Below are 12,260 nucleotides of genomic sequence, written 5' to 3' on the forward strand. Positions count from 1 at the left end.
ACAGCTCGCAACTAGAGATTTTCACCGGTACTCAGTCTCGTTGGAGCCCTCAATGAGCTTTGCATCCTTGCCAGTAAAGCCTACAGTCAGCTCATTTTGGGACAGCCGCGCAATCCCCTGACCAGAACAAATGTGCATGCAAATGTCCGTCTCCAACTCGAGCCGCAGGATATATCGGCTTCATAGGCATATTCATTCAGCATTAGGTGCAGGGCCGTCGGACGCACGCAATCCTTGGTCGATTCGGTACTCTCTATCCGCAGATGATGGGATCCATTGCCCCTTCAAGTGCACGGCAGTGGTGTATGCCGCCGGTAGACCTCGCATTCTGTGCAGGTCTACGGGCCATAAACAGCATTCAAGGCAAACTATCAGAGATGGATGTCCTTCAGCTGAAAGGAGGACCTCTAATCACCGTATCCAAAAGTCTGCCTTTCTAGGTAAACCTTTCCGATCCTGGCCTGGGGGTCTTAACCTGTGATACAGAACTCGTGATGACTACGGATGATTGAGTCTTTCAAGCCGACGGACATGAGAATTCTATAGGTAGGTCTGTAGTATGTGCCCTCCACTATTTGGGGTAAGGATTGAATGCCGTGAACCGTGGTTTAAGCAGTAAATAATGATATCTACGGGATATGCAAGGTCAGCAATCAACTCAGACGCTTTCTTTGGCCAAACCATATGTGTTAGCCCAGTAATCAGCTGAGTTTCTGGAATTGGCCTTTGCACGCTTCGAGTACAACCCTTTGATAGACGAATGATGTAGTTGTGCCTTCCCCGCGTTGCTGCGGGAGATGATCCACCTCCAACTTAATTTCTGGATCTCTGTTTTTCTCCCCGAACCTCTGCCATCTCCAACTGAAAGAACAGGCGCGGAACAATTATCAGAGAGTCAGAAACTCATTAACTGACTCGCCTACTACTAACTAGCATTCTTTTATGAACTTAGGCCGTTCGACTTTCTACAAGGTCTCGTCTTGAATTGTTTCGGAGAGTTGTGTTTGTTTGCTTCTGGATCCTCCACTACATTGTACAAGCACTCAAGTTGACTGCGGGGACTGAGGCCGAGCATATGATTAGACTTTCCCCAAGGGCGAAGTTGATGCGCATTCTTCTGGAGTTATCCTAGCACTGGGCGATCAACAATGCTCTCTCTCCCTGTCTTCATACCGCGTGATGTATGTTCCCATCTCCCCCGGCCACCACAACCAATTCTAAACAGGAAAAGTCGCACGATCTCTGGTTCAGCCCCCAATCGGTACCCCCCTCACAGCATACCGAACCACCATCATCCTCAGCCTCGATCTCCGCAAGCCAAGCCCAGGCCGCCCGCCGTCATGACAGCGCACAGTACCGCAACGGCGGAGCCTCAGCAGCTCGCCCCGGGGGCTCTGCGCTCGCTACGAGTGATACACTGGCAACATTGATACTGGAAGAACGGGCCCTACGCGCGCGCAAGAATAATATCGCTTCGTTTGGATGCTCGTGGATTAAGCCGGCCGGATGCCCGAAGACCATGCTAGGGATGAAGGAGGAGGAGGCTGAAAGGGATGAGGCCTTGGCTGCTGCAGATGCGGAGTTTGCTGCTGCCGCTGCCGCTGCGGCAGGTGGGGAGGGCGAAGAAGGGATGGATGAGGAGGATGAGACCGGGATGGAGAGGGACTTGGATGCGGATATTCCGGACGCGGACGGTGATGAGGAGAGTGAGGAAGAGGAAGGCCTTGTGGAGAATGGGGAAGAAGGGCTAGAAGAGGATGAAGGTGTGGATGAAGAGGGTTACATGGAGCGCGATTTGGACGATGAAGTTCCCGAGGCATTTGCCGATTATGATGATGACGATGAGGAAGATTTTGATAACCAACCTGATCTGGATGACGAGATTCCGAGCGCCGACGAAGGTGTCGATGAGATGAGCGAGCTTGAGGAGGAAGAGCCGGAAGAGCGCGATCTAGATAATGACATCCCGGAAGCAGACGCAGGCGAAGATGAGTGGCAGCACACAGATACCGACGCAGAGTTCGACGATGACGAAGACGAAGTCAGTTTCGCGCAGCACCCGTTCCGTACGAGCACAGCCAGCAGCGCTCATGGCCCGCCACTACCACAAGCACCAGCGCGGCCTCGAGAAACAGAGGCGCAGCGCCGTTTCCTCCAGCGGTGGAGCGGAGGTGGCGACGTTTTCGATACAAGTAGCCTTAACACGAGCATGTTGGTCGATGAGTTCGACCAGGGACACGATCGGGGTCGGGACCATGGACGAGATCTCCGCGCTTCGCTAGCGAGCCAGACAAGCCGGCGCAGCTCTGGGAATGGCAGCATCTTTGGACGGTTTCCGAGACGGAGAGGGCGAAGCGGGATGCCGAGGGATAGTCTGGATTTCTAAGGAGTGGCCTGCAGCTCCTCCTCACAGCCACGCATTCCGCCCTCTCGCTCTGTTCAAGCTACGCACTCGCATTTTCCTCTTCCATCTGCCACTATCACGAACGGGTATAGGGTGTTTCGGGGTAACCAGGGGGGTTGTCTGACGATATGTGCATAGCGTACGGTTGGAGTTCATGCATTGGTACGTCTTACCTAGGTGTTGATCTGCGGCTCCCAGCGTTGTCTTCCATTTTTAGCAGTTGGGGTGTCGTTGAAGTGATTCTCAGCTTTTATGTTAATACCCAATGCCAATAAGAATATTCGCCTCGATCAAGGCTGCATGTACTTTGTTGTTTGTAAGGCTGAGTATACCCTTGCGGGATTGCGCCTGTGGTTCTAGCAAAATTGTCTCTCGGTAGCGTCAAGGAATTGAATGAGCTTCGACTATATATTGTGATACCATGGGCAACTCGACGACATAGTACAAGTGATGTACATTCAAAAATATGATACATAAATTTTTATGTCCTGGTATACACTAAACCCATTGCCTGGGATGCTTCAGCACATCTATCATCTCCTTTTCATGCGCCTTGTCCTCGCCGAGCGCCTCCTCGTCATCCATATTTTCTGTCCGCGTCCCTGACACAGGATCCATGTAGGCCCATGAGGCAGTGCGGGGAAGACTCATGAGGATACTCTCAACACGAGCACTAGGTGTCCTCAAGCCGAAACTCGTACCGCGGTCGTAGACGAGGTTGAATTCGACGTAGCGGCCGCGGCGGAGTTGTTGCCATTCTTTCTGTTGTGGGGTGAAGGGCATGTTCTTGCGGCGCTCAATGATGGGGACATAGGAGGGGAGGAAAGAGGCGAGGCCATCGGAGACGAAGGAGAAGAGAGTCTCTTGTGGGTTTTGCGAAGAGTGGGAGGAGCTTTCGAGGAAGTTGGCGTCTAAGTCGTCGAAGAAGATGCCGCCGACGCCGCGGCATTCGCGGCGGTGTGGAAGGTAGAAGTACTTGTCGCACCATTCCTTGAACTTAGGGTAGTAAGTTGCGTCGTGACGATCGCATGCCTCTTTGATGGTTTGGTGGAAGTGCTGGGCGTCCTCGGGGAAGAGGTAGGAGGGGGTGAGATCTGTGCCTCCGCCGAACCACCAGTTCTTATCGCCATTGATAGGGTCCTTGGGGTCTGACGTCTCGAAGTAGCGGTAGTTCAGGTGAACTGTGGGCGCCATAGGGTTGTGGGGATGTAGAACGAGAGACAGACCGGCGGCGAAAAAGCTCAAAGAGTCCACGTCGGCACCGACGAAAGACTTGTGGTCTGCCCGCATTTTCTCAATCGCCAGACGCGGTAGTTCACCGTAGACGACAGATACATTGACACCGGCTTTCTCAAAGACGTTGCCATCTTGAAGAACGCAGGAAATTCCGCCGCCTCCATTTGGTCGAGTCCAGGTGTCTGCTTTGAACTGCTTTCCGTCTATCCGGCTAAGCTCCTCCACAATCTTCTGTTGGTGGTCCTTGATCAATTTCTCCATGCGCAACCGCATTGGCGAGGTCTCGCTGACAGCGGCTTTCTTCTTGAGGTTCTCGTCAATCTCCACAATCGACGGGCAGTCGAATTCAGTGACTTCGTTTGTCATCTACAAGACATAATTAGCGCGACCCAAGCAGCACGGGTGCTTTCAGAGCATTACCATGTCATATATAAGGAAGGAAAGAAATGGAATGCCGATTATGAGCCGCGCGCGGGGAAACTTCACGGTAAAGTCACCTTTCTTCTCTTTCTTATTTCCCGGGTTTTCGGCAGCTGCCCTTGATTGTTTGCCTAAATTCGGTGGCTGTGTTTCCTTGCCTGATTGGGGTGTTCCCTCCGAGTAGAATCTGCGAAAGGCTGTCCGGGTGCTGTTCGATTTGCGACAGGCTGGAGCGATCTGGGAGAGCGACCTGCGCAGAGGCATATATAGTCGGGGGAGAGCCATTTCGCCGAATATAAGGCCAATTGGCTGGCGCGCCAAGTATCAGATGATTCTCGTAAGTATACCTCCGTAGCAATGGCGCCACCAGGCCGTGCTCGTGAAAAGGAAGCTTGCAGCCGAAACCGTGTGATATTCAAAGCCGCTAAGCTGCCGAGAGCCAAATGGGACCACTCAGAGCTCATTGTGGGGACTACACGTGATGTGTTTGCACAGTTTGCAGGAAGATAGCTGCGGGCAGGGCTCTAAAGAAGTGCGTATCATCTGCAGATCGAAGCTAAGAACGAGTCAAATCTGAAAGATAATGACGTGTACCTGACCATCTTTATCAAGGATGGTGACTCTGCAAGATACAGCTTCTCGTACTTCGGGACAGTCTGGAACAGCTCCTCTAGCCGCGGATCAAGTGGAGGCTCAAGCCGTAGCGGAACTGCAAGTGGACCAGTCCGCAATCTCAACATCAGCCGACCCTGGCCACTGAGGCAGTTGATTGTATGCGCGTGAATATAGATACATAAGTACTTCGAACCTCATTCACAAACAAGCAAGTGACTTAAACAATGCATTCACCTGACCTTAAGCGGCACATGACCGTGACTCACGTGTGGGGCTTCACCGCCTCCCGGGCAGTGAATCCGCCTTATCAGTTCTTAGTAACATGACGCGGGGCTCCTTGTCGCCTACTACATCTCCCTCAGCCATCCATCCATCCTTCTCACCATCTCCCTAACTCCATCAAACCCATAGCCGCTACTGCTATTTCTTATCCAACTACTTCGCTCTCGCTGTTCTCATCCCGTTCCACCACCTGAACTCTATCTTCTATCTATACCAGCTCTTATCTAGCCATCATGCGTTCCAAGTTCAAGGACGAGCACCCCTTTGAGAAGCGCAAGGCTGAAGCCGAGCGTATTCGAGCGAAATACGCCGACCGCATCCCGGTACGTCTTCTCTCTTTTGACCCTAGATGAAGGATGTCTTTCGTTTATGGTCCATGAGGAACATGACACTTCTGCTCACCGCTTGTTTAAGATACTAACTTGCTCTTCAATATAGGTAATCTGCGAGAAGGTTGAGAAGTCAGATATTGCGACCATCGACAAGAAAAAATACCTGGTACCAGCAGACCTCACTGTCGGCCAGTTCGTCTACGTCATCCGCAAGCGCATCAAGCTGTCTCCAGAAAAGGCCATCTTCATCTTCGTCGATGAGGTCCTACCACCCACGGCCGCTCTGATGAGCAGCATCTATGAAGAGCATAAGGATGAGGATGGATTCCTTTACATTACGTATGTCATTCCTAGCGCCGAATATATTTCATGTTGCAGCAGCTAATTGTTCGATAGATACTCCGGGGAGAACACATTCGGCGCCTGCTAAGCCTAGACCACCACTGTACTATCCCGCACATCGTCCACACCGTCAAGACGCCTCGTTTTGCAATATCATGCTTCGGTTCCGATTACAAGCTCGATCGGCTTTTGGATGAGGCAGCTAGGATCGCGGTGGCTCTGTGTAGGCAGGCGTTACTTCAGGAGTTTTGATTTCTTTATGGTCTTTTTTGGGGAATTTTCTTTTAGTGTTGCGATGACCAAATGGCATAACGTTTGATGCAATCATTTTCGACTTGCGCTCTATCTGGGATCGTGCTGTAATCCTACCTTGATCAGCAAGGTCCAAAGGTCATACTAGAATGGATTCGCTTTTGAAACCCTTCATTTCATACGTGGTTAAAATAAGAGATTCCAGGGCACATTCAAAGCCTCAACTGAGTATCAATATCACTCGTCTACTCCGTAGGCTACAGTATACTGTATAGCCGATCCTCTCGAGGCTGCGGCTTCCGAGGCCCCCGGTTGACCGAATGGGATTAGCGTGACAGCCCTCCAAAGCTTTCCGATTCGGCGCAGAAAAAGTGCCGCCGGGGGCTGCGATCTCGCTCCTCTTCTCTCTTCTGTGCTTGCGCTTTTTTCCTTCGTTGACCACCAATTTTTGTTTTCACTGTCCTTATCTTCGGACCATTCTCTTCTTGGGTGTCGTTTTACTCCTAATATTAATCCTTTCCTCTCCTCTTTCTGCTAAAAGAAAAGTTGGTCATACGACTTTCATAAAACAGCGAAAACAAAATGTCACCTGCAGCTGCTCACGGTTCCGCATCCAAGGATGTCAAGAAGGAATCAGGTACTGCTCGTCTTCTTGGCTCAGGTACGTTCTTTTTGTCTCGATTGAATAATCTATATTATGAAGGCAACTGACAAATATCAGGATCCGCTGGTATCGCCGAACTCCTCGTTTTCCATCCCGTACGATTACTCTCCCTAGTCCAGCACACATAACGTTTTTCGATATACTGACTAGATTAAGATTGATACCACGACGAAGCGCCTGATGAGCAACCAAACTCGGGTAAGCTCGCAATGCTACATCAATGATGGTATCCAATCGACTGACGCGATTGTTTTTTAGATCACATCTTCCATTGAATTCAACAAGGTCGTTTTCAAGGAATACGCCAATGCCCCCGTGGGCCGCAAGTTCACCTCTCTCTTCCCCGGTCTTGGTTATGCCGCTGGTTACAAGGTTGGTAAATCCGCACGGTGGTTCCGAATCTTCTTGGCTCACGAACGGCGCAGGTTCTTCAGCGTATCTACAAGTACGGTGGCCAGCCGTTTGCTCGCGACTACCTGGCGAAGAACTACGGCGGTGATTTTGACAAGGCTTTTGGAAAGGGTACCGGCAAGGCCATCATGCACGCCACAGCTGGTAGTTTGATCGGCATTGGTGAAATCGTCCTACTTCCCCTGGACGTGCTGAAGATCAAGCGTCAAACAAACCCTGAGGCTTTCCGTGGCCGTGGCCTCTTCAAAATTATCTCCGATGAGGGTATGGGACTTTACCGTGGCGCAGGCTGGACTGCGGCTCGTAACGCCCCCGGATCATTCGCGGTACGTCTTTTCTTTTCTCCTCGACAGGAAAATTCAAGCTAATGATGACAGCTCTTCGGTGGATCTGCTTTTGCCAAGGAATACATCTACTCCCTGCAGGACTACAACACCGCTACCTGGGCTCAGAACTTCGTCGCTTCCGTGTGCGGTGCCAGCGCCTCTCTTATCGTCTCCGCTCCTCTCGACGTGATCAAGACCCGTATCCAAAACCGCAACTTCGAGAACCCCGAGTCCGGCTTCCGCATTGTCTCCAACATGATGAAGCACGAAGGTCCCACCTCTTTCTTCAAGGGTCTGACGCCCAAGCTGCTGATGACCGGACCTAAGCTCGTTTTCAGCTTCTGGCTGGCTCAGACGTTGATCCCTGCCTTTGGCCAGGTTGTATAAGCGACCCATTTCCGACGTTCAAGAGTTAAGGAAGCGATATATGATATATGGAGTTTAATAGCACGTTTCTTGTTTGATTCTTTGGGCTGTGCGGTGCTATGACATGATAGACCCTTTTTTTTCTTGTATTGATAGACGATATTTTTCATGTTGGCGGGTCTGTTAGGATACAAATCAACTCCTCTTAATAGTGAATTTTTTGCCCAGACATAGTCTTCTCAAGTCTAGTCCTTGAGTTGTTGATATTCGACAAAGGCTCCTATACAAAGTCACGTGATATGAACGTCGACCTCAAAATCCAACTTTCACTGTCCAAGTGCTCTCCCGAAAAGTTCCTAGTCTACTACGAACAAGATCAACCTTTACATTGATCTGAACTTTCTATCATCTGCCTTGAGTCCATATAGTTTATAGCAGACCCGGCGTATTAGGTCCTGGTTCGTTTCATTCCCTCAATTCTGGTCTCTTGTACACCAAAACATATACAATGCCCGTCTACTTAATATCGAAGTAAGTCATTCTCCTTCCCCATCGTTTGACTCTACAATGTACTTCTATTATCCCCACTCGCAACCAAGCGACACCCTTTTACAGCTCTAACTAGAAAAACAGGGCTATCGACCCGCTCTTTGCTGCCGCAATTGGGTCAACGGCGGCTCTGGTCCGGATCAAGCGTGAGGAGAAGGAGAAGCATCCCGAGGCGGAAGTAGGATTCGGGACTGTGTTTGAAACCGGCAGTGAGAGGCTAAAGAGGTGGTGGGCTGGGGAGTTTGATGGTGCTGCAAGTGCGAATGCTGCTGCGAAGTAATTGTAATGTCTTAGTTGGATTTGGATGCTGCCTTGTTGCCTTTGGTGATTCGAGTGTATGTGTAGCTACTGTGCACAGTAAAATCGACCATGGTCGAATTTCTAATGGAGTTACGGTATTTACAAAGGAAGAAAGTATTGAAATATTATTTCATTCATTGGTAACGAAACTTTTCGCTCCCATCTGCGTAGCAGTCGTCAAGTAACGAAACTAAAATCTATGCAGTCATGCACAATTGCAAAGCAAACCCCATGATCTCGTAAAAGGTAGGAAAAAAGCGCATATGATTAGACAACAGAGAAACGTGAGAAAGAGAAAAAAGGTATTAGGACGCCAAGAAAGAAGAAAGCGGAACTAAGTGCTTTGAGTAAGCATTTAGTCGAGCTCCTCGTTCTCCTCAACAACACCGTCGTTGCGGAAGCCAGCGCCACCAGGGGCAGCACCAGGAGCACCACCGGGAGCACCGCCAGCAGCAGCGTAGGCAGCGGAGATGATGGGGTTGGCAACACCCTCAAGCTCCTTCTGCTGGGACTCGTACTCGTCCTTCTCGGCGGTCTGGTTGTTGTCGAGCCAGCTGATGACCTCGTCGACCTTGTCGCTGACCTTCTTCTTGTCGTCCTCGGAGATCTGGAGCTGACCCTCGGAGATGGTGTTCTTGAGAGAGTAGGCGTAGGACTCGAGGCCGTTCTTGGCCTGGATACGGGAAGCCTCTGCCTCATCCTCGGCCTTGTACTTCTCGGCATCGGCAAGCATGCGCTCGATGTCCTCCTTGGAGAGACGGCCCTTGTCGTTGGTGATGGTGATCTTGTTGGTCTTTCCGGTACCCTTCTCGACAGCGGAGACGTTCATGATTCCGTTGGCGTCAAGGTCGAAAGTGACCTCGATCTGGGGAACACCACGAGGGGCAGGGGGGATGCCAGTGAGCTCGAACTTGCCGAGGAGGTTGTTGTCCTTGGTGCGGGCACGCTCACCCTCGTAGACCTGGATCAGGACACCGGGCTGGTTGTCGGAGTAGGTGGAGAAGGTCTCGGACTTCTTGGTGGGGATGGTGGTGTTGCGCTTGACGAGGGCGGTCATGACACCACCAGCGGTCTCGATACCGACGGACAGAGGGGCAACGTCGAGCAGGAGGATCTCGTTGGTGGACTTGGAGGAAGTGTCACCAGACAGGATAGCAGCCTGGACGGCAGCACCGTAGGCAACAGCCTCATCGGGGTTGATGGACTTGTTGGCCTCCTTGTTGAAGTAGTCGGAGACGAGCTTCTGGATCTTGGGGATACGGGTGGAACCACCGACGAGGACAATCTCGTGGACGGAGGACTTATCGATCTTGGCGTCACGGAGGACACGCTCAACAGGCTCCATAGTGCCACGGAAGAGATCCTGGCAGAGCTCTTCGAATCGAGCGCGGGTGATGGACGTGTAGAAGTCAACACCTTTCCTCCCAAGTTAGCATCAATACCGAGCAGATTTGTTAAAAGTCAACACATACCTTCGAAGAGAGAATCGATCTCGATAGAAGTTTGGGCAGCAGAAGAAAGGGTTCGCTTGGCTCGCTCACAGGCGGTGCGAAGTCTTCGAAGGGCACGAGCGTTCGTGGAGAGGTCCTACAAGATTTCAAGTTAGCATGGAGTAGCAAAATGAGAGTTGTAAAAGAGGGGCTATGGTGGAGTTGTATGCTAGAGCCGCATCGAAGTGTGTTTGATCGGAAGGTGCTCGGCCACGGTCAACCCGCAATTAGGGCTAATCCGCATCGGCCGGGGTCGAAACACCTCACTTCGCCATGCAGAAAACGACCAGGATAGGGGAAAATCATCGTGAGTACGCACCTTCTTGTGTTTTCTTTTGAATTCTTGAACAAAGTGGTTCACAAGGCTAAAAAAAAAGACAGTTAGAAGTCGAACAGTGGCTGGTTTCGCGATGTAAATGCTTACCGGTTGTCAAAGTCCTCTCCACCAAGGTGAGTGTCTCCGGCGGTGGCCTTGACCTCGAAAATACCCTCTTCAATCGTGAGGAGGGAGACATCGAAGGTACCACCACCAAGATCGAAGATGAGAACGTTGCGCTCACCCTCAACCTTCTTGTCGAGACCGTAGGCAATAGCGGCAGCAGTAGGCTCGCTAATCGGCATTAGCATTATCATTATGGAATGCAACACGGTGGCACTTACTTAATGATACGAAGGACGTTCAGACCGGCAATCAGACCGGCATCCTTGGTGGCCTGGCGCTGAGAGTCGTTGAAGTAAGCGGGGACGGTGACAACACTATAGTCAACGTTAGCCTCTGAAGAACTTCAGGTATGTATCTAGATCAGAAAAGACTCACGCATTGTTCACGGTGCCACCGAGGAAGGCCTCAGCAGTCTCACGCATCTTTGTGAGAATCATGGCGGAGATCTCTTCGGGGGTGAACTGCTTGGTCTCGCCCTTGAACTCAACCTCGATGATGGGCTTTCCAGACTTGTCAGCGACCTTGAAAGGCCAGTGCTTCATGTCTGCCTGGACCTCAGCATCGCCGAAACGACGACCGATCAAACGTTTAGCATCGAAGACGGTGTTGTGAGGGTTCATGGCGACTTGGTTCTTGGCGGCATCACCGATGAGACGCTCGGTGTCAGTGAAAGCAACGAAAGAGGGAGTCGTGCGGTTTCCCTGGTCGTTGGCAATGATATCAATGCGGTCATCACGGAAAACACCCACACAGGAGTAGGTGGTTCCAAGATCGATACCAACAGCGGGGGCCATGGTGTATGTGTGTGTGAGGCGGGGTCGTCAGAAATTCGTAAATTGGTGTACAGGAGAGGCGGGGGAGAGAAGAGACGGGTTAAGGAATGTCTCTGAAATGATAAAATTCGTGTGTGAATTAAAGAGGATATGATTTTTGAAACTGGGGGAGAAAATTGTGCGAGCAGCAAGATTGATATACTGGTGGGCGGTGTGTTCTCTACTCCAGCGAAGATTCTAGCAAGCGACGTTTCGATGGGCATCCATTAGGTTCGACGCCCTTCTACTCCGGAGTGCGGTTCCAGCGCCCTATTCAATCAGGTTCTGGGCTCTACTGGCAGGATCTGCTTCATTGTGCCTTGAAACGGCCAGGGTCTATGGGTACTACTCGAATGAGGCTGGTACCTTCACGAATGCTCCAGGCCACGCCTCCAGCGTCCGCAGACTTCATGATCGAGGGGCACATCGATGACGCTCTGACGGGCTCTGGAAAAAGAACCTCAGGCTTAGGCTGGGCCCAAATCCATTGTGGCGGGGCTCGGGCACGGCCCAGGATGACGTAAGGAGGCATTCCCACGATTTTTTCTCTTTGTTCTTGGAACTTTTGGCCATGGCCCGTGGCCTGTTTTCGCCTTCGGCCTGGTCTGACTATTTTCTTTGTCGCCCCAGTAACTCTCCGGCTTGGCCCACTACGGAGTACTGCCAGCCCAAATTACATACTTTGCACGCCGCCTGTAGCCCTGTATGTACGGAGTAGTAGTAGACTACTACATACTACTACTCCGGAGTAGTAGGTTGCTGCCTGTCCACTTTAGACCATGTCCTATCAGAAGACGGCGTTTGCTACCTGCCTGCCTGTAATCAAGCCTGCCTGTCTCTACATGGTCACTCTAGGCTTGACCATGGTCCATATTATCCAGTATTATAAATGTCTTTGATCATGTCCTGAGTTCGGAAGTGGTAGACTATACCCTAGTATCTGCCTAACGAATTTGGTAGCCTGTACTCCGTAGATTGTGCTTATCTCTTTCTATGGTATGGATTGTCATCTAACTC

General features: G+C 51.2%; 6 protein-coding genes across 6 annotated transcripts; 4 read left to right on the forward strand and 2 right to left on the reverse strand.

Moving 5' to 3' along the window:
* Positions 1–1,148: 1,148 nt before the first annotated feature.
* On the forward strand, positions 1,149–2,386 carry BDW74DRAFT_171110 (uncharacterized protein; the record flags this gene model as incomplete). The annotated part of the gene is made up of 2 exons (XM_073727261.1): positions 1,149–1,181; positions 1,232–2,386. The coding sequence occupies 2 exons, from the start codon at positions 1,149–1,151 to the stop codon at positions 2,384–2,386; spliced, it is 1,188 nt and encodes a 395-aa protein (XP_073578753.1).
* A 516-nt stretch (positions 2,387–2,902) lies between these two features.
* hem13 (coproporphyrinogen oxidase) lies at positions 2,903–4,345 on the reverse strand (the record flags this gene model as incomplete). Its single annotated transcript, XM_073727262.1, has 2 exons — positions 2,903–4,006; positions 4,061–4,345. 2 exons carry the CDS (start codon positions 4,343–4,345, stop codon positions 2,903–2,905), a joined length of 1,389 nt encoding a protein of 462 aa, XP_073578754.1.
* Positions 4,346–5,180: 835 nt separating this feature from the next.
* On the forward strand, positions 5,181–5,723 carry BDW74DRAFT_162554 (autophagy-related protein 8). The gene is made up of 3 exons (XM_073725977.1): positions 5,181–5,280; positions 5,396–5,628; positions 5,686–5,723. The coding sequence occupies exons 1-3, from the start codon at positions 5,191–5,193 to the stop codon at positions 5,717–5,719; spliced, it is 357 nt and encodes a 118-aa protein (XP_073578755.1). The 5' UTR covers positions 5,181–5,190; the 3' UTR covers positions 5,720–5,723.
* Positions 5,724–6,257: 534 nt separating this feature from the next.
* BDW74DRAFT_162556 (putative mitochondrial GTP/GDP transporter Ggc1) lies at positions 6,258–7,866 on the forward strand. Its single transcript, XM_073725978.1, has 6 exons — positions 6,258–6,544; positions 6,605–6,642; positions 6,704–6,745; positions 6,806–6,919; positions 6,973–7,284; positions 7,336–7,866. The coding sequence occupies exons 1-6, from the start codon at positions 6,466–6,468 to the stop codon at positions 7,669–7,671; spliced, it is 921 nt and encodes a 306-aa protein (XP_073578756.1). The 5' UTR covers positions 6,258–6,465; the 3' UTR covers positions 7,672–7,866.
* Positions 7,847–8,673, forward strand: BDW74DRAFT_162557 (uncharacterized protein). Its single transcript, XM_073725979.1, has 2 exons — positions 7,847–8,181; positions 8,284–8,673. The coding sequence occupies exons 1-2, from the start codon at positions 8,159–8,161 to the stop codon at positions 8,477–8,479; spliced, it is 219 nt and encodes a 72-aa protein (XP_073578757.1). The 5' UTR covers positions 7,847–8,158; the 3' UTR covers positions 8,480–8,673.
* On the reverse strand, positions 8,615–11,585 carry hsp70 (molecular chaperone Hsp70). Its single transcript, XM_073725980.1, has 6 exons — positions 10,807–11,585; positions 10,650–10,745; positions 10,414–10,599; positions 10,309–10,354; positions 9,972–10,086; positions 8,615–9,915 (listed from the first exon to the last, which is right to left on the reverse strand). Exons 1-6 carry the CDS (start codon positions 11,223–11,225, stop codon positions 8,855–8,857), a joined length of 1,923 nt encoding a protein of 640 aa, XP_073578758.1. The 5' UTR covers positions 11,226–11,585; the 3' UTR covers positions 8,615–8,854.
* Between the last annotated feature and the right edge of the window lie 675 nt (positions 11,586–12,260).

The sequence above is a fragment of the Aspergillus multicolor genome (assembly GCF_047715735.1).
Source record: "Aspergillus multicolor strain CBS 133.54 unplaced genomic scaffold BDW74scaffold_42, whole genome shotgun sequence".
Lineage (NCBI taxonomy): Eukaryota > Fungi > Ascomycota > Eurotiomycetes > Eurotiales > Aspergillaceae > Aspergillus > Aspergillus multicolor.